General features: G+C 36.8%; 1 protein-coding gene across 2 annotated transcripts in view; it reads left to right on the plus strand.

The window, feature by feature from the left end:
* NTN4 (netrin 4) overlaps window positions 1–15,625 on the plus strand; it is a 94,065-nt gene extending 78,440 nt beyond the window's left edge. The window contains exons 8-10 of one of the 2 annotated variants that reach the window (XM_033118328.1): window positions 6,392–6,460; window positions 8,957–9,127; window positions 14,199–15,625. In XM_033118328.1, the coding sequence (XP_032974219.1) occupies window positions 6,392–6,460; window positions 8,957–9,127; window positions 14,199–14,335 (377 nt within the window). In that variant the 3' untranslated portion in view covers window positions 14,336–15,625. The remainder of the gene's footprint in view (window positions 1–6,391; window positions 6,461–8,956; window positions 9,128–14,198) is intronic. The other variant, XM_033118329.1, reaches the window with a different exon arrangement.
* The last annotated feature ends 11,228 nt before the right edge of the window (window positions 15,626–26,853 follow it).

Raw genomic sequence — 26,853 nt, forward strand, 5'->3', positions numbered from 1 at the left:
ACCGGATCTCATACTTCCAGGGCTGGTCTTGACTGACAGTGATTCATAACAAACCAGAGAACAGCTTTTGGATTCTAATATGGGAACTCTTAAGTTCTGAAGTTTAATAAAGTAATGACCCCCGTAAATATAAAACTATTAAAGATAACTCAGGGGTATTTTAATAAACTTTTGTATATTTTTTTATTATTAGAGTAACCTAAGTAATTAGTATAGAAAATTTGGAAAATGCAAAACATCACATTAAAAAAAAAATTGTCACCCAAATCTCATTACCTTACCGTTAATACTTTGGTGTGTTTCCTTTTCCCTAAAATATACTGTTTTACACAATTGAGAGCTAACTGAGTGTATCAGATTAGGAAATGTACAGATCCATTTAAAGGACAAATATTCTTACCTAGTGTAACTTAATATGTACAAAGCAAAAGCTAGCTGTGAACTCCTTATATTTTATACCTTTTTCACTACTAGAAAACAAAAATAATTTTACAAACTGAATATAAGCCAAATTATAAAAACTAATAAAATTCTAATTAATGTTAATTAAATATGAAAAATAATTTTTTCACTGAAGCCAAAACACAAAAATATGGTTCTTTGAATTTCCCAGTCTATACTACTGTTTCTTCTGACTCAATTTTCCTATGACATTTATCTGTTGTTTTATTTGAAGAACCTGCCATGATATTGGTGGGAACACAATTTCTGTGTTCACCCTTCCTCTATTCTTTGCTTGTAGAAAATCACGTGGTTCTATTTAGCACCAACTTGCTTCTTAACACAAACATGAATGTAGGCATAGAATCTTGTGTCAGTGTTTGGTTATAAAGTGCTCACTAAATAATCCAAATTAAACTGAAAATAAGTTTAAAATATGTTTTATTATTAAACATTACAAATGCCAAAAATGTTATATGAAAACCCATATATACACCTTCTAGAGTTACCAAATCTTACACTTTGACATATTGTTTCGTATTCTGATTTAAATTTTAAAGTGTTAACAGATACAATTGAAGCCCCCAGTGCACCAATCCACAAGCTTACTAGTCTCCCCTACTCCATAGAATAACCACTAACCTGAATTTTGGTGTTTATCATTCACTTCCTTGTTCTGGCTGTATATATATTTTAATGTCATTAACATAATGACTTACCTACCCTTTCAAAATGATTGTTTGACCTGAATATGTACATTTTTTAGTTTATCCATTCTATGAATAGATAAACTTTTTTTATCTCGTTGTTTGCCATGTAGGATATTTCCAATTCCCAGTTTTTCACTGTTATATATAATGCTACCATGAATGTTCTCTTATGTGACTGAGCTCTTGAGGAGTGTCACTAGAGCAGAGGCTGGCAAACTGAGGTCCTCAAGCCAAATCTGGCCTGCCATCTGTTTTGTTACAGCCTGCTAGCTACCTGCTCTAAGGGTTAAATGATTACACTTTAAATGGTTATATAAGCACCTGCATCGCATCTTTAATTTTGCCTCTTGGCTCACAAAGCCTAAAATATTTATCATCTGTCCCTTTACAGAAAATGTTCACCGACCTTTGCCGTAAGGTACAACCTAGACACAGCTGGGTCACGGGTGTGCTTATTGTCAATTTACCACATGTTGTCAAACAGCTCCTTGAAGTGGTTGTACAGATTTGCATTCCACCAGCAAAGTATGACCTTCTGTTGCTCCTCATTAATACTCTGTATTTATTTAACAAACTTTTACATAGCACATACAACGGGCCAAGCACTCACTATTCTACCTCATCAACCCAGCCACAGTTTAACTCATTTAATAGTTATTGGACTTCTAAAGTTAATGTTACCAAACTTGTCAATTTTTACTAATCTGGTGGGTATAAAATAGCATCTGGCCATTTAAAATTGCATTTTCCTGGTTATTAACAGGTTTGGTAACTTTTCTTGGTTTCTTAGCCAGTCAGGTTTCCTTTTTTTGTGCACTTCCTACTTGCAATTTTCTTACTAATTTGTAGAAGTTCTTTATGAATTAATTCGTTCATCCAACAAATGTTTGTTGAGTATCCATACGGTGTGCCAGTGCTATAAATGTAGTAACTGAGCAAAACAGACAAAAATCTGAGCCTTCAAGGAGTCTATATTCTTGCAGAGGAAGGCAGGTAATAAACAAGTAAGAAAAATATTTATTTTTTGAAATGTAATGATGTTTAGTGTAATAGAGAAATAAAGCCGTGGTTGGGGATAAGAAGTGCTTAGGAGGGGCATACTTTTAAATAGGGGGATCAGGGAAAGTCCTAGGTGACATTTGAGAACAATGCCTGAAGGAGGTAAGGGGGTGAGCTTACAGATAACAGAGGGAAGAGAGTTTAGGCAGAAGACACATCAAGTACAAAAGCCCTGAAGTGGGACTAGGCCTGGCTTATTCAGGAAACAGCAAGGAGCCCAGTGTGGCTAGAGCAGAGTAAGAAACCACAATTTAACTACATTCTCATAAAGAACTTAGGGACCCTTCAAGAATCAGGAACCCAAATTTGAGAAACACTGGCATTTGTAATTCCGTATCGTGGGTGTTTGTTTTTTTTTTCACTTAACATAGTCTTATGACCATTTTCCTAATGGTTTCATTTTAATTCACAACAGAAAATAAGGTGGGAAATAAGGCAATGTGACATTATCATATTTATCTTTTGCACACTCAGAAAAGAAAAAAATCTTTCCCATTAATTTTTTTGGTTCAATGCTACATTATCTGAATTCTACGATATTAATAACCACTTTTGCAAGTTTCCTTCTATTTTTCTAAAACAATGATTTTCATAATTCTCCAACTTTGTCTGCTAAGCCAATCTATAAAAATCAAGTTTTTAGGACATTCGTTGAGCCAGGCATCATGTTACCAGCGAGTTGGCAGCACACGAATTAAACGCATAACGTGCTGGCATCAGAATGACTCCAGACTCTCACGTCCACAACAGCTGTTAGGTCTGTGATGTCCCCAGAGAGCCTCTGAAATTAATCTGGGTGAGCTCCAGATCGAGGAAGACATTGTTCAGTTTCCTTCTAAACAGCAATTCTCTCACTGGGTGTAGAATAGTACTCCTGAGCCCCTCTTTTCAACAAAAAAGTGATAATCAGTTTCCTAAGCACTGGGGTTCGTTCTCAAATACATGTGCCTAACCTACCTATTTCCCTACCATACATTTCCATAACTAGGAATGCAATATCCTATACCAATAAGACACTCTGAGTTCCCACCACTTCTTGTGAGGTAGAGAACATCAGATGTGCGATTTCACTTCTTATACAACAAAACTGGCTCTAACTAGTACCAAAGAACTGTAAACAATTCTCTCTCTCTCTCTCTCTCTCTCTCTCTTTCTCTCTCTCTCTCTCTCTCTCTCTCTCTCTCTCTCTTTCTCTCTCTCTCTCTCTCTCTCTCTCTCTCTCTCTCTCTCTCTCTCTCTCTCTCTCTCTCTTTCTCTCACACACACACACAGACACACACACACATATCCTAATACCCAGTGTCTCTAAACAGGTTTTCCTCCTCTTTCAGATTTCTTTTAACAAAACACATCTGGGCTGAAGCCTGATCAACAAAGATCCATTCAAAAACAAATTTTAATATCTGATTTCTTATGAAAAGAGAGCACTGGAAAGCAGCCAAAGAAAGGTCTTCAAATAACAGACCTATGTATGTTCTTACAGAATGAAGGACTAAAGAGAAGAACCTTACACTGAGGAATAACATATGCCATATGGAGTTTCATTAGGTTTTACAGCATGGTATTGACCACGCTCTCCTGCTTTAGTGGAACTTTCCAAGGCAGTGAGCTCTCCACTTAAGTTACTACAATTTCTGATTGAGCAATCCTCTCTGCTATGTTTAGATTATAAGCAATATTATTTAACAGATCACAACATCTCATTTTAAGTACCTTTGATTTCTCTTTCTCACTACCTAATTCCACTGTGATTTTTCTACTTGCAAATCTCATTCTCTGATTTCTAGACAAGCTTTAGTTAGAGCCAATATGTCACTGTTTCCCACATTGCTATGTCTACCTATCCAGTCTCACTGGAAGCATACTCTCATTTCCATTTGGATGTTCTGTCAGCATCTCTAATCCATTATATTCTCCTCGTACTAGACCTCTGGTGTGTTTTTGCCTGATCAGATCCATTTCCTCTTCTTTCCTGCTATTTCTGTGGCAACTCAACCCAATTTTTTCTTTGAGGAACCATTCTTCCCCAAATTTATAGTTTTGTAGAGGCCAATCAGGTGTTCTGTCCCTGGAATTTAAATCTTGAGCTTAAAGTGACAGTCTGAAAATGATTGGAGTTCATGATTCCAGCGGGGAAAGCCATGAAAGAGACTACCCAATAGTTCCTAGATCTCTGGCGCTCTCCTGATTCTTGTCCTTTCAGAGTTCCAGTTCCTTAGCTTCTTCTCCTTTCTATGAGCTACTCCATATCCTTTCAATAATTAAGTGAGACAACTGATTGCTACCAAAAAACCCTTAAATTATACACGCCTGAATACTCTCCTCCTAACTTCCCAATTTCTGTTAGTGATGCTAAATCTTGTCATCTGAGCTGAAAACTTCAAGTCTATTTTTGTGTTTCCTCTTCCCTTGACCTCATCCAATCCATTGACAAAATCTGTAGACCCTAACTCTCAAGCTTCCCTTGATATTTCTCCCTATCTAGATCCATAGCCACCTCTCAGACCCACAGTCCATCTGTCTTAGAGAGACAGTGTAGTGGAAAGATCAGGGGCTTCAGATTCTCCCAAAAAAGGCTTAAAAACTGGCTTTTCTACTTGTTAGCAATGCTACCTTGAACAAGCTAATAAACTTCTCTGAGCCTTCACTTTTAAATAATACCTACCTCATATAGTTATTATAAACATTAAAGATTATAGGGATAAAATTCCTTATATGGATTATGGTCTATAGTTGACACTCAGTTTGGTTCCTGTTGTTGTTATCATCAGTTTCACTGGTTTGTAATTGTTCCCTGCCTCCATTTTCTCTCCTTTCCAGTACTTTTGATATGGTCATGCCAGATTAATTTTCATATATATGTATATTTTTTAATTCATGTAACTTCTTTAAGATAATAGCTTTGAAAATTCCCCTTTATTTAACAAATTAAATTCAGGCCCTAATTGCTTATCAGTCAAGGTCCCCATGATACCTTCTACTATTCATTATTCAATCTGTATCCAGGATAAACAGAATCGTTGACTCTTCCGTGAATACACTCTGCTTTTTCTCCCTTATATGTGTTTGCTCACTCTTTTATCTATATTCCTGTCAAATTTCTACTATGTTAGAATCTTATATGAGTAAATATATATAAAACAGTTAAAATAGTGCCTGACATACAGTAAATACTCCTCAGTACATGTTACCTGTACCTCAGTACATTATTACCACTCAGTGACAATGAAATGCAATGCATGAAGGCAAGACGGGAGGGGTAAGGGAATTATATCTAACTGTTAAACCAGTAAGAATCAAAATCCTATCCATTCTGGGCTCTAGGAATATAAAGGTGAATAAGACATAACCAGTGTCCTCAGGATCACAGACAGGAGAGGAAACAGATACATAAATATGAGAATACTATATATAGACTATGTACAGAGGCATTTTGAAAGTCTTCCACAAGGTCTGGCAAATCTCTCACACATATTTGTAATACATGATTTTAACTGTTGGTATAAAGTATCCTACTTATTCTTCAAAGTCCATTTCAAATCCTTCTTCAGCCATGGAGACTTTTCTCATCCCCCCAAGCATGTGACTTTCCCACCCAAGTATATTGTACCTGTCTTAGAACACTTACCACTGTTTATGTACTTGCTGTACTCATATTACTGAATTGTAACCCTTAAGACAAGAATTGTGTCTTGTTCATCTTTATATACTCTGAAGTATATAGCATCATGTCCTGCATACCATAGGTGCTCATAAATACTTTTAAATTAAATGGCATTACCTTCAAAGGACTGCCCAGTTATTTTACTTTGGTGAACATTATAAAAATTATAAAAAGATAATTGTCTCTTCCATAGGTAATCCATTCAGTTGTTCCTTTCATTAGCATGGACTACTAATACTGGACTATATCACAACATCAATTACAAGCATTAAGATATATCACTGTTTCTACATTTCTATATTTCTCTTAGGTCAATACTTTATTGGATAATAGATAGTTCAATTCAGAAAGTGACTCTATTTCTTTTTAATGACTTTTCGTGATTTCTTAGTAGGTATGAATTATATGACTCACTCAAGCCTTAAAGCGTTATGCTACCTAGATTTACTTGCTGATTTCTTTTTTTGTTATTGTTGCTTCTAAATAACTAACACCTTCTTTCATTTAATTTCTGTAGGTAAATGTGAATGCAAGGAACAAGTGTTAGGAAACTCCAAGGCATTCTGTGGAATGAAATATTCATATGGTAAGTCTGAAGTCTTTGAATGCTTCTAAGAATCTATTCAGACTACGTACAAAGAGTGTTCTAGGAAATGGAACACCTAGTGTGTACATCCCCACTAAATCAAAGCATTAGTCTTATACAATAATACTAAACACAGTAATCTGGCCTTGGCCTAGGTTTTCCTAATAGAGACAGCATTGAATGTCCTGGTGAGGGCAAGAGGCTTGTAGAGCAAAGGCAAGGTTGTCCTCCTATGAGGAGAAAAAGCAAAGAACAAAAAGAAAAGTCCATGATACATAAACCTTTCTTATAGATGCTTCTTATCTCAGTAATCTATCTAAAAGGGAAGTCTCTAGTCACTTGAATGATTCCTGTCGCAGTTTATCAGGTAACGCTAAGCAGAAATCAGTTTAAAGCAGTATTTCATAGAGATTCAGAGCTCAGGCATTGGTCTCAGACCTATACGGGTCTGATTTTTGGTTTAGTGAGTGGGTCACTTAACCTCTCCAGACTTCCTTATCTATAAAATAGGGATGATGTTACCTTCCCCGTGAAATGAGATTTTGGAAAAGCACATAGCACATTACCTTGCATATACTAAATACTCAGTAAATGGTTGGGAGGAAGAAAAGGATATATATTTTTGAGGTACTGAGACGAGCTGTCTGCCTGAGTTTCTTCCCTGTCCTCTCTGTCTAGAAACTGCTCTCTCTCTCAAATAACAGGAAAATGTAGCATATAGACAAAGAAAACTATCACTTCCGTAAATAAAGACTGTTTCTATCTTCAAATTCTAAATAGCTTTATGTTTGCTATTCAGTGTATTAAAGATACCCTATCTTGCCAACATATGCTTGTGTCTAGGCTCTTTATTTGTTCCATACTTTATAGGGCCTGAAATATGCATTACAATGAAGAGAAAATTTTAAGTCATGATTTTCTAAAACCAAGTGTTTACGTTCTTGATAACATTGTATTTCATCTCATAAGAGATAAAAATTAATGTTAAAAACCTCATAAATCTTATCTAAAATTACGTGCATATTTCCCTCCTTTAACCTGCCAACTTGACTAAATAATAGAAAAAAACTTTTGAAATGCATAGTGCCTAATAAAGAAAAATCTGTTTAGAAGGAATGGTATTTACTACCTAAAGCAAAAAAAAAAAAAAAAAAAAAAATGACCAGTTAGTTCAGTCAGTCAGTTCGGTGGAAATATCAACTGGTTTTCATTATCACGTAGTTCAGTAGGTCTCTGACTGAACTTACAAACAACCACACGGGCATCTTTTAATGGAATGATATTATTTTCTGCTTATGAGAACTTGAATGCTCTTAATGAAGTAATGAAATACTTCGTTCTTATTAAGTGCAACATACCTACAGACTTGGAGATAAAAGGTTTCTCCACTCTCCCTTTCTCTGGCTTAAAGAAAAAAACTTGATTTATTTGATTATTCCTTTAGCAAATACTTAACTGAGCTATCGTAATGAAGAGACACTGTCCCTGCTCTCTTTGAGCTTATAGTCTAGTGAAGAAAACGTTCTTCTTGAGCATTGGCCATGTGTGCGGCACTATGCTATGTACCTTCATGCAACTATGTCATCAGGATTCTAATCCAGACTCTACCTCTAGTCAACCAGGCATGCAAACGTGAGCAGTTCACTTCATTTCTTAAAACTTGCCTCCTTATACATAAAACAAAACTGGATGAGCTCTTAAGACCCCTTAGAAGTCTAACATTTGGTGATCCCATAAAGACAGCTGTCTGACAGCCATGTTCTCAGGATATGGGATCAGCTAGGAGAGGGTTCTCTCATTACACACCATCTTCCAGCAAGATATAGATGAGCCAGTAAGAAGCCTCTTACTAATATAGAATAGTGCATCCAGTGTTCCTTAGGTCTACTTTCTTCCCCACCCCAACTTATTCCATTACTTAATTTCCGCCCCCAATATCCATAGATGTTATAGCACAATAGACTCATGAGTCATATAGAACACTGGAGCTTTGCCCTCACATGGAACAGCCTCCCTAACCCCACTCAGCTTGCATTTTACACCAGCGGAAGCTTAAGTAATCAATATTATTATTTAATCTCTTGAGAATATTTAAAATATATCCTGCAGTAACATTTGCCCTTTGTCATAACGTTATACACAGTTAGCCAGAAGAGTATAATATAGTTAGAATCTAAATAAAAATCAGGATATAATTCTACTCCCTATGCATCTTCTTTCTATTTTGATTTGATAGCTGAATGTGTTTAATATTATATTTGCAGTAGGCAAATGGCGATGAGTAGCAGTTGAAAATGTCTAAGAAGGAAGAGTATAATTAATATTAATGAGATGAAGCCAGCGCAAAATCGATGATTTTTAAAGCAAATTTCCACATTCTCGTCATCATTAATTCACTTTTCCATTGTACTCTGAAATGCATATTTAAGTTGTTCAAACCGCAAAAGATAATATGAAATTCTATGCATTTTGACTTTTGGAATTGTGTTGTTACAGTGATAAAAATAAAGATTCTATCAGCTCATGATAAAGGATCTCATGCTGAGGTCAATGTGAAGATAAAAAAAGTCTTAAAATCTACCAAATTGAAAATTTTACGAGGAAAGCGAACGTTATATCCAGAATCATGGACTAACAGAGGCTGCACTTGTCCAATCCTCAATCCTGGTGAGCATTAGACTTTTCTAGTTATTAAACTACCTTGTCTCTGCTGATTTGCTGTTTGTCTTACATTCTCTGAACCACAACTTAAATAAACTCAGCAAGAGCATCTCTCCTTTTCACATCTGAATTCTGGGGAAAACCCAAATGGAATTCTTTGAACCGACATCAAAAAATTATTTCTCTTCCAGGTGCTCTATTAAAGTATATTTTAAAATCCAGCAATATAATATCCTCTGTCCTGAAAGAGAAGTCTCAGATTGGTTCCAGGTGTCAGTAGCACAGAAAGCACTTTCATGAATTTATCTGCCACTAACACTTTATCTGAAAGCTAGGTCCTATTACCGTGCCCTGGGTAGAAGTTGCTCCCAAAGGAAGTTCAAATGCAAAATTTCATCTGTGCAAATAATATTGAATTCATTTTTACTATTGTATGAGAAGCATCTGTTTCTCCTGGAGAGAAAACAACTCTCAAGTTCTCATCATCTTGTTTTTCATTAAATGATCATTCTGGTTTCAAACTAGAAACAGCAGAAATAAACAAACAAGCAAAGGAAAAGAAAAAAAGAAAAAAACCAACTCTGTAGACTCTTAGAGAAACTTGGAATGGAGTGAAATTTGCACCTCAAAATGGTATGGCAGAGGTAGAGACAAGCAAATAAGCATGGAATCCATACCTTTAACCTCTACAGGTATAGTCTTCATATTGTGTCATAAGCTGCTTACTTTTCTGTCTCCCTCCTTAAATTTAAGGATGGGATTTAGATTTTTGACCATAGTGTCCCAGTACCTACCATTAGTACCCAAATAATAGTAACATAGTTCCCAGATAGTAAGTTCTAGCAAAACAAATAATATTTTAAAAAATCCTCTATTTCCCTGTTCCTGTAGTTGCCATCTGTGTCTTAATGGCACTGTTGAAACAGGTGCATGATTTCTCTTCTGGATATAATTCCTTCCATATATAAGTCCAGGAAACCACAGTCATATTAGTAAGAAGTCACTTGTGGTCTTTAATAAATAAATTTGAGAGAAACAAACAGATCAATGAGAGAGAAAAAAAAACTATCAATAAAATATCCTCCCAATCTAAACCACCTGAACAATGATATACAAACTCTTGATTTTAGTTCTACTATTAACTAATCTTTCCCACCTTTTTATACCCCTTCAGTATTTTAATCAATTTAAATGTTAATAAAGAAAAGAAAACAAGTCATTTAATAATAAATAAAGTTTCAAAAAACAAATGAGGTCATCAGAATCTTAGATTTTGAATACGGGAAATAGTCATTGATCTGCGTTCGTTTTCCCAACCATCTGTGTACAGAGGCTCTTTCTATAAAGCACTTTCTACTATCTTGGCAAAAGAAAAAGAAAAAAAAATCTGCCCAGTTTTTTAGCAAGACATTAAAAACAAAAGCTTTGACCATCTGAGCCACCCTCCAGGAAGTGAACTATACTTCCTAATCAGATTCCTGCCAAACAGTCAAAGAATCAACTGATTTCATCACAATTGAAAACATAAACGTAATTATTCAAAGAATTCTTGAAAACATGTTTACTTGCTTTGAAGAAAAGACTGGAACCTGCCAAAGCAAAACCAGACACTCTTTCATTTCACTTTGTTTTTTTTTCATTTTTACAAGTTCAATAGCTAAGGCCAAAGAAAGCTGATAAGAAAATTCTGAAACCTTACACATCAACTTGTTTCCTTTGCTACTTTTGAAAAGGAAGTAAATGGGCATCCCTGCAAATTCATTCATTCCTACATTCATACATACTTTTACTCATTCATTAATCATATATTTTAGAATATCAAGACTAGCACTGAAATATTATATTTTCTTTTTTTATGGGTATAAAATAAAATTTGTGCCCTCAAGCATGTAGCAAAGTAGATGTTGGAAGCATAGAGATAGGAAAATAAATTGTAAATGCTAAGAAGCAATGCAACAGATAACATTGCTTTCCATGATAAGTTTCAGCTTGATGCTGCTCCATATTTTATGGATTTATTCAGTATCATTTTTATTAGTTCAATTTATATTTATACTTTAAATTAATGGCAAATTCCTATAACATTTGTTCTACTTATAGTTTCAAAGTAAATTCATTTAAAATACTAGACTTAACATTGAAGTTTCCTAAAAATTATTTATTGTATTTTTAATGAGAATTTTACTATTTCAGAGATGATACAAACAATATCAAGAACATTATATTTTAACTAGTCTGTTAATTAAATATTGGGATTCATTTTCATGCGAGCTAAAGTTACCCTTTAAAGAATTTAAAATACCTTTTAATCCATCTGACATTTGTGCTCCAGTGGTTAAACCTCTTTACGTCATTATTATATTTTCCTTTTATTTCTCTTCTTTGGAAAACACCATCATAGCTATCTTTAAATTTAGGATTGATTTATTTTAATAATCTTTTAAATAATTTGCATCTTAGGGCAAATCCTTCCATACCTTTCTCTGTGCACATATATATTGCATTTTTTAACCAAAATAAAATCTTAGTATATGTTCCATTCTGTAACCCACTTTATTCAGTTAATGATCTTTACCTTCAATTTTAGTTTATTGTCACTAATACACAGACCATATTCCAATTTCCCAACTGATTCCAAAGTGTTTCATAGAGATGGTTTGTGCTTGCCAGTAGTCAATCCAGGATCACACACTGTATCTGGTTTTTAAGTCCCTCAAATATCTTTTATTCAAGTACAGTTCCCTTTTCATTGTTGTTGAAGACATATTATTGTTGAAGAAACCAGGCCAGCTGTCCTGTAGTTTATCCTACCCTTCTATATTTATCTGGTTGGTTCCTTGTGGTGTCATTTAGCTTGTCCCTCTGCCTCCTATATTTCCTATAATCTCTAAAGAAAAGTTTGATTGATTCAAGATAAACATTTTGACTAGAATTCTTTGCACTTCATGTTGTATATTTCATGTTGTGTACTTCATGTTAAATCACATCAGAAGATATATAGTACCTGAATGACCCACCATCAGTGTTGCTCAACTTGACCCTTGGGTTAGAGTGATAACAACGGTCTTTCCATTGGGCAGTTTTGTTTTCCCTTTTGAGACTACAAAATAATGAGTGTGGTGTTACTTTAGTCACTATACAAACATCAAGTTTCCCATTAACTATTCACTTAATGATTTTATCACCATTGGTAATCCCTTCCTGAACCAATAATTTCATTAGAGTTTGAGAAATGATGTTTTTCTATTCTAATTCCCTTCATTTATTAGTTGACATTCTTCTGTAAATTGACATTCTTCTCTTCCAAGCTGGGCTATTACGTTACCATGAAATACAATTCTATTGTAAAGGCCAGATAAATGCTAAATTCTTTCCTTTTAATTTCTATTTCAAAGTAAGGAGTGGTTTTAAAGACGTGCCTCAAAAGATGACAAATTAATTTTTCTCTGAAATTTTCTTTTTTGAATATCATTTTGGAATTACGGATTTTTGTTGATTTGGCGTGTTTCAATACACACCATTATGTTTCTTGGTGCTCAAATTATCCCGACTTCAATAAGTTATAACCTCTTCTTGCTAACTCTTGTATCCTTTTAAAATGATCCCCATTAATATTTGAAAGCTTCCTTGTTCAATCAGATATCTGATGCCTTCCTTGTATCTTCCTGCCCTGGACCTGGAATAAGCCATTCTCCAAGAAGCCTTGTTTTGTTTTGTTTTGTTTTTAGTGAGATCTGTTATTAGAGACCACAGTATGTCTCTTACAGAAGTTCATTACTACTGGGATGACAGTTTTTCTAGGTCATTTCAGTGAATGAACAAGAATATGTATATTATATATAAATATAATATAATTATTATATATTTATATATGTGTGTGTGTGTGTGTGTATACACAAACCAGGGGTTTAAATGGATATTTTCTATTGAATTTTAACATCTAGTGTTTTCTCTTCATTTGAATTTAAAAGTATATGTCTCTTTAGAGTTCAGCATATAGAATACAGTCAATAATGTTGCAACAACTATGCATAGTGCCAGGTGCATACTAGACTAATGGGGGGAATCACTGCATAAATTATATATACATATCTAACCACTGTGTTGTACACCTGAAACTAATATAAAATAATATTGACTATCAACTATAACTGAAAAAAAATAATTTGAAAATAATAGTTTCCAATACCCCCAAAAAAAATAAAAATATATGTCTCTTTATCTTACACTGGAAATTTTTATTTTATGAACATAATTACTTATTTGCCCTATCCTATAATATTAATAAAAATTGTTTCAAAACACCAATATTAATATCACTACAAACATCTACCAAGGGAGATTATCACGTTTCTTTTCATTAATATATAGATAATGAGACTGTCTTTTCATTTTGGGCATGTGTTTGTTAGCCAAAATGTTTTTTAATTTGAAGCCTTAGAAGAATTTTGAATTACGAAGTCTGGTCAATTCTTACCACTTTTTTTTCAAATGTATGACAAACAAACATCCTATATTCTTAAAAACATATCAACTTTATATAGAGAATGTGTTATTTTATATAATCCATAGTTCTTTTCCAATGTGTTTTCACAAATGGTTGTTAAACTTTTATAAAATCCTCCTTAATATGTACTACAATACTTGGTGAGTTCCCAAGGAATACTGATTTATAGTAGTTAACTGTTAAGTCCCATGGAATCCTTACTTCTTTACCATAGAGGGTGGTCCAGTATAAAGTTCTAAAATCAGACAGACCCGAACTTGAGTTGAAGTCCTGCTACTACTGAGAGACACTAAACAAGCTTCTTCATCTTGCCAAGACTTGAGTTTCCTCATTTATAAAACAAGAAGAAAAACAATACCTATTTCATAAGGTTATTTTCAAGATTAATGAGATAATACATGTAAAGCACTTAGTAAATGCTTAGTAAATGCCAGCTGGTATTGTCTATTACTCCCCGTCTTGACCATAAATATATAAAACCATGAACCATGAATATATAAAACTGCTGAAGTCACATCTCCCCTCTTCAATAAATTATGATACTATATAATCCTTTTTGTTCTCTTTTAGGTTTGGAGTACCTTGTAGCAGGACATGAGGATGTAAGAACAGGGAAACTAGTTGTGAATATGAAAAGTTTTGTCCAGCACTGGAAACCATCTCTTGGAAGAAAAGTCATGGATATTTTAAAAAGAGAGTGCAAGTAGCAATAAAGGTGTATAGCACATAATGGCACTTCTCTATGTAGAAACTACAAACAATGGAAAGGAGACCTCAAAAATGAAACTGGAATTGTTTTTAAGTGCCAAAATGTATAGAAATGTTCCAATGCATGGGTCTTGTCTAACCTTTCTCTTTCTCTTTTGGGCCCATGTTTAAAAATACTTTTTTGCATGAAGAGGAATGAAAAATCCTATGCTGATACCTGTGTTCTATGAAACTGATTGTGAAATTCATAACTATTAAGAATATTTTAATAGCAGTATATTTAGCAATAATCCATTAAAGGCAAAACATGTAACAAGGACTCTTCCCAGCTTCAGATATGTTACTACTTACATTTGTACTACTTAAAGTAATTAATGAGATTTTAAGGAATCCCCAACCCTTCTATCAGAAAAGGTGTTTCTTAAAAAGAGCCTTCTCTTGCGTGATGTGTGTGAACATTGGTCTGTGGGGTGTTAAATGGAACCTCTCCACATGCATGTAGTGTTTCTTTGTATAAAGCACTTTAATACCTACCACTTGTGTTACGAAAGTTTGGAGACTGCTGTGGACAGAAAGAAAAGAAAAGGGTGTGTAAGAAAACTTACTGAAACAGAAGCATTGCCACTACATGTGAACAAAAGTGACTGTGTAAAGGAAGTGGTACTATTTAACTCTGAACACTTGGAGAAAGTACGTGGAGATGCAACCTTAAAGAATATGTTTGCATGAAGTCCAGGTTCAGGCTAGAGGTTAGATTCCACATATACCAGCCATGATGAAACTTTTTAAAAAACTGAAGAAAAAGAGATTTTAAAATAAGAGAAAAGAAATCGTAAGTGTAGAACTATGCTTTGGTAAAGAGGAAATGGACTTTAAATTTTAAAAAGCTCATTTATTTGCAGTGCACTTGTATACACTTCAAAAATTATTATAGACACAGAATTTGTTTTATTTGTGTGTTTAGTATTTAAACCTGAATATTGAAACAGTTTCCTCCTTTTCTTTATTAACAGTATATGGTCATTTATATTTACTCATATTTTTGACACAATGTATGTTGTGATAGTTCACCAAATTACAATTTTTCATTGTTATTCCTCTTCTGTACCCATGCATAATCACTCTACATATTTTCTTCTGTACTTGAATATACAAAACATGAACCACAGTGCCATAAGATTAACTTCATATTCAGAACATATTTTTTTCCTGAGGTCCTGTGGACTTGCAAAAAATATATATATATTGCTTTGTTAATTTTTTTTATATGTAATAAAGAAATATTATCTCCTGATCTTTGTCTCATTTCCTGATCAACTCTTTCAGTGATGCTAAAGGTTTTAATGAGGGAACTCAAATCTAATTCCTTAAATTAAGAAAATCAAACAAGGGACTAGTGTTTCTACTGTTACTCTGGGGTTTGGGGCTGGAAAAGATGCTAATTCAAAAGAGTTTAGCATCAGATACACTGCATTTATTTTTTATATTACATTTACTTTTTAACCAATTTTAAAAGTAAGAAATGTTCATTGTTGAAAATACAGAAAACCATAATGGGAAAAAAAATACCTATATTCCAACCATCCTGTGATAACAGCTGTTAGCATTTTACTGTCTATGTTGTAGACTGTTTTCTATGCATATACATACCTTCTATAGAATTAGAATTATACATTTTCTTATGAAATCCACATTTACTACATGTAGAGTGTTCCTCAGCTTCTTACCTAGTCCTGTCTTATCCTAGCAGGTGGAACCCTATCTAGTAGGGAATGATTTACAAGCAACTTATAAAACATGTTGGTAAGTAAATCATACCCCCAAAAATATTTTAAATACATCAAACATAGGATTTTCTTACACGTCAGAATTGCCAAGTTGCCTTCTCTTCCATTTCACTTTATCTGAAACAACTGTTACCCATTAAAAATTCAAATAATGTCTTTTTTTAAGAGTAGAAAGATGTCCACGACATATTAAGTGGGGAAAAAAAGTGCAGAACAATACAAACGGTATTAGCCCCACTCCAAAAACACATTTGTAATATACACAGTGTTTTAAAAGTTCTGAAAGGTAGACAGATTATAGCAGTATTTGCCCTTAAAGGGGAAAGAGAGAGGAAGATTTTCCCTTTTTATTTTGCATATATCTATATTGCTTGACTTTCTCTTGTTGATCATGTACTACATTTGTAACTTGTTTTTTAAAACAATTAAAATGCAATCAATTGTTGTAAAAGCATGTTCAAGAAAAATTAGAACTTAAAGTTTAATTTAGTCTAGTTTATCAGATTGTTGGGCCTCATATGGCTTCCTAGTTCTCCTGGACTAGAATCTCCTAGTTGCTCTTTCCAGCACCTTTTCTGGCAACATTCCAAGAATATATAATCATTGGTATAATCACGTCTTAAGGTCACTGGTATATACTCATTTCTCAAATCAGTTGCAGCCCTTCCACTGCAGTTTTCATTTCTTATGAGCATCATTTGGCTTCCAAAGTGAAAAAAAAAAAAGAAAGAAAGAAAAACCTGTGTTTCCCATTTGTAAAAGTAAACAACAAAATGGAGTGCAAGCTAGCCGTCGCGTGACCCCATTTCCATTCCATAATTCCATCATTCTGCCACACTTCTATATACACTTTCTCCTCTTTGGCATCTTTCAAAATAACCGTCTCGATAACAAGGCAACAGAGTCAAATAAAACTTCCATCTATGGCTGCGTACAAACCTGAACACTTCCTTCAAGAGCTACTGGGAAAGTCTCTGCCCCCAGAGCTTTACGCCCTGTGCCATGGGGCTCATTAGTCAACAGATTAGTTGCATAATCTCCACATACCTCTCTGTAAAATTCGCCTGCGGTCAACCCCGTCGGTGCCCTCTCATTACATCACTTTCCCCATAGAGGAATGTTACTAATATTTAGTATTTGATGCAATGGAAATTCTCATTAATAGGATAATCTTTTAATAGTGTCCACTAAATGAGGTCAAATCTGTGGGGATGTGACCATGAGTCCAAAATGCAGCATCCAGCTGGCTATATTAAACAGAGAGCAAGGCCTATTATGGGTAAACATAGCTCTTTGGGATGCTTTGGATTCTGGCAAAACAAACCCTTTTCTGAATGATCAGAGACTTATCAACTCTAAAGGGTGGGAAAAAGAACCTTGAAAATTCCTGTGCTGCTGTCCCTTTGCCACTCCCCTGGAATGCCTGCGAACAAGAAGCGTGAGCCCCGCCTGGGCTGCTGGGGAGTTTTCCAGAGGCCCCAGGACTGAGCTGTTTTTCTGTTCATTGTTTCAATGATAAGCAGTCTCCTAACCTAACTTTATCAAAGAGCCAAAGTTACTCAAGAATTATTTCCCACAGCTTGGAAGGAAAATATTTATGAATAACCTCAATTTTGCAAGGGAGATTGGTATGATAAAAAAATGGAATAGAAGCAAAGGGGTGTGCCTTGGATGACTGATGTTTTTTTTAAGTCTCTCAGAGAATGATTTATCTGAGAATACTTTTATTTATTTATTTATTTTTTATTTATTTTTTTTTTTTAAGATTTTATTGGGGAAGGGGAACAGGACTTTATTGGGAAACAGTGTGTCCTTCCAGGCCTTTTTTCCAAGTCAAGTTGTTGTCCTTTCAATCTTAGTTGTGGAGGGTGCCGTCCAGCTTCATGTTGTCCTTTCAGTCTTAGTTGTGGAGGGCGTAGCTCAGCTCCAGGTCCAGTTGCCGTTGCTAGTTGCAGGGGGCACAGCCCAACATCCCTTGCAGGAGTCGAGGAATTGAACTGGCAACCTTGTGGTTGAGAGCCCGTCCTCCAACCAACTGAGCCATCCGGAAGGCAACTCACCTCAAGGTGCCGTGTTCAATCTTAGTTGCAGGAGGCGGAGCCCACCATCCCTTGCGGGACTCTAGGAATTGAACTGGCAACCTTGTGGTTGAGAGCCCACTGGCCCACATGGGAATCGAACCGGCAGCCCTCGGAGTTAGGAGCATGGAGCTCTAACCGCCTCAGTCACTGGGCCGTCCCTGAGAATACATTTTTTTTAAAAAAATGATGCCCTTGTCCCTGTTTTCCTACCCTTTCAACTAAAGGAATTGAAGCATTTCTCTACTTTTTGAGCATTACTATGTTTGAGAACTGCAATTTTTTTGAAATGAAAAATTCTCTGATTTATTATTAGTCAGCTCATACTGAACAATTTTTTAAAAAGCAGAATGTTAGTCACAAGAAAGAAAGAAATATGCACTGGGCCAAATAGGTATTTTCAAACTGTGAGATACATATTCTGTAAGAAGAAGGTATTAGTAAATGCTGAATACAACTCCAGTTTCTTAATATGTACTCACAGGTGAGTGACCATGTTCTGAAGTATGATTACTAGTAATGATTTCATAAATCCAAGGATATCTAAGATTTATTAGGAATGATCAAATCATAGTGCACTTATTTGAACAAAGAGGATTGACAGCCAGGCAGGGAACCTTGCTTTCCTGAAAGAAAAATAACCACTGTCAGCAAATTTTCACAGTATGGGCAAAATGGTCTACTCAGAAACTCCCTGGACACATCCATCTCAGCCAGGACACCACCTAGGATTTCAAACTCGGTGAATAAAAAATAAGAACGATAACATCAATAGCAATCAATAATTAAGAGTTTACCACAAGCTATGTACTTTTTTAAGTGCTTTACATGTATTACTCTCATTTGATCCTCCTAAGCACCCTTGAAGTGCATGCTTTTATTATGTCCATTTCCCAGATGAGGAAACTGAGGCACAGAGAGACTAACTAAATTGTCCAAGGACACTCAGCTAATACTAATTGTGGAAACTGGATTTGCACCTAAGCATTCTAACTCTCAGAGTTCATATTTCCACTAAAAGGAAATTCTGGCATTGAGAAAGGAATCCATGTGATGTGGTGCCAACTATGACATTTTCCTCATTGGTTGTTTCTTTTAGATCATATTTGAGGGAAGAGCACCGAAGATCAGCATTTCTCCCACTGTCCTTCTCCATACTCCATATTATAATGTATCCTAATAGTCTATTCTATGATTATATAATTTTCTACTATCTTTCTCATTATTACATTGCCATTAGGGTAATACTGCTTACCATAATTTATGCTAAGATGAAAGAGTAACAGTCCATTTGTTACCTTTGCTCTTTTCCTCTTGGTCGGGTTTCCTGAACTCCATGTAGGCATGAGGTCTGCTTTTGCATTTATAGTGACCCTGAATAAACTCAACAGCATTTCAAATCGATGCTCTCTATTTAATTTTAGAAAATTTAAGAAAAAAATGGTTTTGCCACATATTGAAATGAAATTTTTAAGTTATATTTTACAGTACATAGTCAACAAAATATTTACTATCAATAGCATTGCCTAAGAGTGTTTTTCAATATGTGTACTCATCATAATAGTGGTTATTGCTTTTGCCTTCCTAGATACCAGGTGCTGTGCTAAGCTCTACACGACTTACCTCCTTACGAAGTCTGCACTATTATTAGGTGGAAACTGAGGGCAAGGGGACTTAAACAATTTGTCTAAAGTCACAAAGCAAGTAAACAGCAAAGCTAGTATTGGAACCCTGATTTGCCTACCTCTAGAACTCATACTTTTAACCTCTATGATCTACTGAAACCTCTATACCAATCATTCTCAAATAACATGCTTATAAAAATCAGCAGATATGGTTGTTAAAATGCAGAGTCCAGGCCCCTACCTCAGAACACCTATTTCAGAAGGTCTAGGTGAGAACCCACATATAGGTGGTCCCACAGACAAGACTTGAAGAAGCGCTGCTGTAGACACCCCTACAGAATAGTCCCAAGAGTATCACAGAATTCTTTATTAGCTCTGCTTCTGCAAATGTATCTGTCTCCCTCTGGTCATACATCTACTTGGCCTTCATCAAAAATATTATTTTATGAATAACAGACTCATTGAACAAGTTATGGTTATCCAAGAACTAAATAGTGGAACAGTGGAACTGAAAGGAGATCCCTCCAGTTTGTATGGACCCTGCTTCCTCACCTGGCCTTACACAGAATTGTGAAATACCTAAATTGGTCTTTGATATCTTAGCTCCTCAATCCAGTTGGGCAATACCCTCGCAGGTGCTTTGGCTTCACATGGCTCAGAGTCTACATGAAGACACTATACAAACTCTATAAACTCCCAACTTCCCTGTCAAGATGCTGCTCTTCACCAATAGACTGATAGATTGACAAGACACAATAAATCATTCTAACGAGATACTCTCCCAGTTCCCCTCTTTCTTCCTTACACAATGCTTCATTGACCCAAATAAACCATGCATGTCTGCAGAAAACTTTCAATGAGTGATTGATTCTTATCCTGGAAATTTCAGGCACTGATGGCAGGCCAGTGACGGAGATATTTTTGGTCGGCTGGACCTTTCGATGCCTCATAAATCAGACTGCTTAGGCAGCTTCTTAATTTCCCTTTAGGCAGTGCCAGTCCTGCCCACATGTTCAGCTGTACTCCACTCAGAGGCTTAAGAAGTAAGGAGAAGGGTGAAAAAGCAGTGACATTGGGAAAGGAAAATATGGGGGATAGCCTCGCTGACCCTCTCAGAAATGAAGATTCAAGTCACAAATATAATAATAATCCACACATATTTCACATTTTTCTTTCCCATTCCTGTAAATGAGAATTAAAATTCAAGATAACATTTTCCTTGATAGGTATGGGGAGAAAAATCAAGGAGATGTACACTGCTTGCATCATAGCCAATGGAATTCTTTAACCTTAGAAACACTCATGTTACACACACTTTCATGTTCCAACCTCTTAACCATGGAGACTTGCCCAGCAGTGACCTTCAGGAACTAAGAGAGTTGTTTATGACAATTGAGAACGCACAACTCTGTGTTCTCTGCCTTTGATAAACGTTACACCAAGCAGTTTGAAACAAAATCACAGTGAACACATTTTTTTAAATGCAGTATTTACAAGTACACTTAATTAGCATCCTCCAAAATTTTACAGGTTTCACTAAATGTATCAAGAAAGAAGATTAACTTTAGGAAAGACCCCCGTCCAAGTTTTCACGTGCCCCCAAATGTTATCCTACGAGGATTAGGTAAAAGGTTTTTGAGTAGTGTTGAAAGCCTCATCTTGGCCATAGTTGATTTTTCAGGACTCCAATATCTTTATGAAATGTATTTTCCTTTCTTAAGCAGAAATAAAATAACGCATGTGTGGAAACAGAACAATAAATGCTCTACAACATGAGGAGTTCTTTATAACCCATTTTTATGGCAACAAATAGATAAATAGATGCCTGCCTTGTCTTACTCTCCCACTGAGTAGGTAGTCCATTCTGTAAATTACTAACTGAAGCAACATAACTTACGGAAGGGTAGTGGGCAGGAACAGCATTTTCTGTGCCAAAAACCATTGAAATCATTATCTCAATTAATCCTCAGAACAATCTTTTGAAGTAAGTGTTATTATCTCATTTTACAGATGGGGAACGTGAAATTATGAGGAGTGGAGTAACTTGCCCAGGGCCAGTAACTAGCTGAGGCAAATATTCAAAATAAGGGTCTATCTTATTCCAAATTCAATGCTCCTTCAAGTGCATCATGCTGTTTTAAAGCTGTGAGCTCCTTTCTCAACATCAATTGTTAGATTGTAAATCTTCATTCATGAATTTACCAGCGATTTCCTATGACCGTCCTATCCAGAGGCCACTGTTCTGGGCCCTGGGGACAGAGCAGTGAACAAAACAAAACCTCTACTCTCATAGAGCTTGCATTCTAATGCAGGAGGACCTTCACAAGCTAGCTATAATAATCCCTGCTCTTTGTCCATACTGTAGGGCTTCTTTACCGAGCACTCAATAGCCTAAATTATTTAAGAGAAATATTCTTTTTCCACCACTAAAGGAAAAATTCAATGCAACAGACCCCATCAACTTGACTGTAGTGAACACTGTTTTCCTCCTGATGAAATGAAAGCAATAAATGACTAAATTCTTCAAAGTGGAAATCTGTTATAATTGGCTAATGACCACAAAGCAGGCGTTTTTTGAGTTACACTAAATGCCTGGAGGGAAAGAGCAGAATTCTTCCTCCCACCGCCCATTATGCAGTTGACAAGGTCCTGCTCTGTGCACTGCTCATTAATTTTCCTGTTGGCTTTAAAGATTTACAACAGCACTGTCGACACCCATGCGTGAGAAACACAGGGGTCCCCCTGTGCCCAAGCCACAGAGCACTGGCCAACTTGGCTCCCCACAAGCCTACTGGGGGCCCATCCACTAGAGTCATGGTAGCTGGGGAAGATTCACTTGCCTCTATGAGAAATAACAGTGACCATAATAGAAAAAGAAATTCTAGGCATTCTTTCAAGCCGTTGGGAACTTCCAGCACATTCCAGCTATGAAAGAATTCAAGTCCCTGCACTCATGTCAAAGTTCCAGCGCCATCCCTTTGTGTTTTGTATATTTAATAGACCAAGGCCTAGTAATTAACTCTACAAATTCTCTCCCTGCATTTTTTATCATGAACTGTAAGCTGATTTGATAGGGGAGGTCAATTTGGAATTGACGAATTATCCTCAGGCTTTGGGCAGTGACAGATTTCAGAGATTTGAAGATTCTCTATATAAAGCCTAGCTATTCCAGACATTTTGCCACTCATCAGTGACCTGAATGTTTTTCCAAAATATTTTATTCCTTAAGCTTTGGAAATCCACATCCATGACTACTTATGTCTGTTGTAAGGAGAAGTCTTCACTCCTTTCGAGGTCCAGAAAGTCAAATATTCTTGTGTCCTTTTCTAGGCTCAACTGATCTTCCAAATTACCCTGTTTGAATCTCCCCTGCAAATTACATTCTCACCTATGATTCTATTTACAAAGACTCACTTCCGGCTTACCTCCTAATTCTGTTGTGCATATTTCTTCCTCTATGAAGGAAGGGAGAAAAATAAACAGAAAAACAAAAAAAGTTGCTCCAGTTTTTTCTGAGGCAGAAAAAAAAAAAAAAAAAAAACCTCCCATCATTAAGGAGTGTCCCTGATCAGCTTCAACTAGTACAAATTTAGGTTACTGTTATCAGGAGTCAAAAACACTGACCTTGATAACATGGCAGGGACAATTGTTACACTCAGAAAAGAGAATCCATTTCTTCACTATGCCACAGACTCAGCATGTATTCCCTTCAATATAGAATGCATGTGCCCTCATTCTAATAATGGAGAGGTGGAAGAGGGAGAATACAATTCAAACACTATCAAATAGAGGTCTAATTCAGGAGATAACACAAATAAGCAACAGTATGTCACACCGGCAGAAGCGTTATTAATAACCTATACAAATTAGTAGTGGTGAGGAAGCCGGGAAGGAGAGACTGTGGAAGACATTATAGAGAAGGTGATTTGAACTGGGTCTATCAGCAACTTCTCAGCTTTCAAATTCCACTAGGCAAAGGGTCAGGCTTTAATTGTGGTTTGTAATAACTGGGATGACGCTAAAGCCCACACTCCCCTGAAATCCAAATACTCTTGTCACTGAGGCCTGCTTTATATGCATTATCTTCACCACAACTTGATGCTAACCTCTGAGGCAGCTGCTATTATTATTCCCATTTTACTCATGAAAAAGGAAGCTCAAGTAAGCAATTCAGCCATCAGCCATCATATTACAGGCAGTAAGTGACAGAGCGACGCATACAAGCCCAGATGGAGCCCCAGTCTGAGTTCTTGGTTATCACTATGGCACTGCCTCCTTTACATGTGCCTTCTCGTCTGCAGAGGCAGCCGACTGCTCTGGCTCTCCCTGCATCTCTCTCTTCCTTCTGGTCCTATGGACCATTTGCCAGAAGGACTCAGGAAGTGAGTCCTGAGACAGTGAACCGGGTCACTCTTCCTACAGCAAGGCATCCATCATCAATAAAAGCTTCAGCATCTCCATTCTCTTCTCCCTACTATATTGTTGAGAAATGATGACTGCACCACAGTCTTTGAAAAAAATAAATCACTGAGTGTAGGAAATGATGTCATCACAGCCCCGTTACCTACTAGTATATCCTATTGAACTGATATGGATGGTACTGTTTGTCTGAAAAGGAAACCAAACATCTGATTGAAAAGGAAACCAAAATAACAATGATGGTGGTTCCACTTCTAGACCACCACCTTAGGAAAGAAAGTGACAATTCATAGATTGTACAAGCGTTTTGAGGACAGCGATCGCATCTGTCTTGTTTTGTGTTTTTTCACATTGTATCCCTTGTGCATTGTACCAGAGTGCCTGGTATATATAATAAATGCTCAGGAAATATTTATCAAATGAATAAATAGGTGATATTCCCAAATTAGAAAAGCATATAAAATAACTCCCTTTTCTTTATTCAATCATTCAATATTTATTGAACAACTGCTGAAAAAAAAACAAACAAAGCCCCCAGCATAATGGAGTGGTTAGGTACACAGAATCCAGACCACAATTGCCTGGATTCAAATACTGGCTCTTGTCACTTACCAGCTGTGTGACCCTGGTGCTAGCCAACAAACGTTTCTGTATTTCAGTTTCTCAGCCTGTGAAATGGGGGAAATAATAGCACCTACCTTACAAAGTTGTTGTGAGGATGAAGTGAATTAATATAGGTGAAGTGTTTAGATAGCACCTGCCATGTAATAAATACTAGGTGTTTGTGATGATGATGATGATGAAGAACCAGATTTTAGGACACGGGAAAAACAACAGTGAAGAAGTCAGGCAGTCTCGTTGTGCGTGTAACTTACATTCTAGTAGGAGAAACAAACAGTAAACCTACAAACAAAATTAGTACAATAATTGCAAATAGTTTTAAATGTTATAAAGCAAATAACGCTTCTCTGATATAGAGAAACCGACACTGGGGGAGAATGTGGCATGCAGGACTAAGGAGGGTCCTGAGGACCAACATTTGTGGGCGGGAGGGGAAGGAATCAGAAGTGGGCAGAGGGAGAAGTCACACTGCAAAGCAGGCCCCACGATAGCCTCAGCCCACCCCACGAGGAATGCTGGAGTAGGACGACCCTTCATGGTTATCTTGAGCTGGGCTGAGGTGGCCAGACCTTTGTATACTGCACTGGATGTGGGCCATCCTACAAGGTGCATGGCCTTGCTCTCTGCATGGCAGCAGCTTTTCCAGGGGCTGACAGCTGAAGACTGCCAACTGCACTCAGAGCAGCAGGGACAGCAGGGCCCCCACTGAGGGGACATGGAGCAGCACAACACAGTATGCATTCCACCTAGCAAATACAATGGGGGGGGATAGAAAGCGGGGGTGGGGGGCATCACTACCTAAAATAAAGCGGTCATGGAAGGCCTTTTTGAGGAGGTGATAGTTAGGCTGATGGCCAAACAGTGAGGAGGCAGCAGACATACAAACAGATGGGAGAAAGCCTTTTTATTGAAGGAAATATCCAGTTCAGTGTCCCCCAGGTCAGACCAAGCTGGGAGTGTTCAAAGTGCATGAAGACCAGTCAGGGCTGAAGAGTGGTACAAAGTGAGGTATGAAGAGGCAGGCACAGGGGCCAGAACATGAGAATCTTGCAAGAGTCTAGATAATAGCTCAGATAATGATAAGTAGCCATTGGAAGGAAGTGGCAGGATCTGATTTGCTCTTTTAAAAGATCCCTCTGGCTGATATGTGGGGAATGGATTCAAGAAGGGACAAAAGTGAAGGCAGAAAGACCAATGAAAAGGTTCTCACGGTTTTTCCAAACAAGAGGCGGTAAGTTGATGAAGGCAGAGAAAAGAGGCTGGATTTAAGTGCAGGATCTGTCGGAAACCCCACAGAGCTTGCTAATGGATTGTATGTGGCAGGTGAAGGAAAGGAGAAGGGAGAATGACTGAGCTTTTGGGCATGAACACAGAGCAGCATGGACCCACAGCCCGGCCTGGGAGGCCAGGTTCGCGATTCCAGGCAGCAGCTCAGACTTGTCCCCAGCCCCTGCTGCTCTCCTTCCCGAGGCCCATCCCTGTCCGTTCTCCCAGAGAGCTCACAGGACACTGGATGTCGCGGAGCTCGGACATGGTGACGGCCCCCAGTTTGCGGGCACAGGCTCACTTCTTCCTTCTCTAGTCCTCTTCCCCTCAGGCCTGACGTCTTAGAGTTCCCACCAGGTGCAAATGCTGCTCCTACTTCAAGGCTCACTTGGCCCCTAGTGACTCTTAGCAGGGGACTGAGAGGAGAAGAAGATGCGACCAAGCAATGATCCTGAAAAGGAGCCACTCTGACCACTACGTGGCTCAATCTGCACCATGTTCCAACGAGATTAAAAGGCAAATACACCACCAAATGTCTCACATAGTGAAATACTACCATTCGTATCACATAGTCGTTTGGCTTGGAGAATTGTTCCTACATTCTTACACCTGGGCTTCCAACAGATCTCCGGAAAGATGAGATGGTGTTGTTTCTAGACCACAAAGATTACTTAAAATAAGCTATAGTTAAAAATGAGAAGTCATTATTGGATATATGCTA

Source organism: Rhinolophus ferrumequinum, chromosome 10, assembly GCF_004115265.2.
Source record: "Rhinolophus ferrumequinum isolate MPI-CBG mRhiFer1 chromosome 10, mRhiFer1_v1.p, whole genome shotgun sequence".
Lineage (NCBI taxonomy): Eukaryota > Metazoa > Chordata > Mammalia > Chiroptera > Rhinolophidae > Rhinolophus > Rhinolophus ferrumequinum.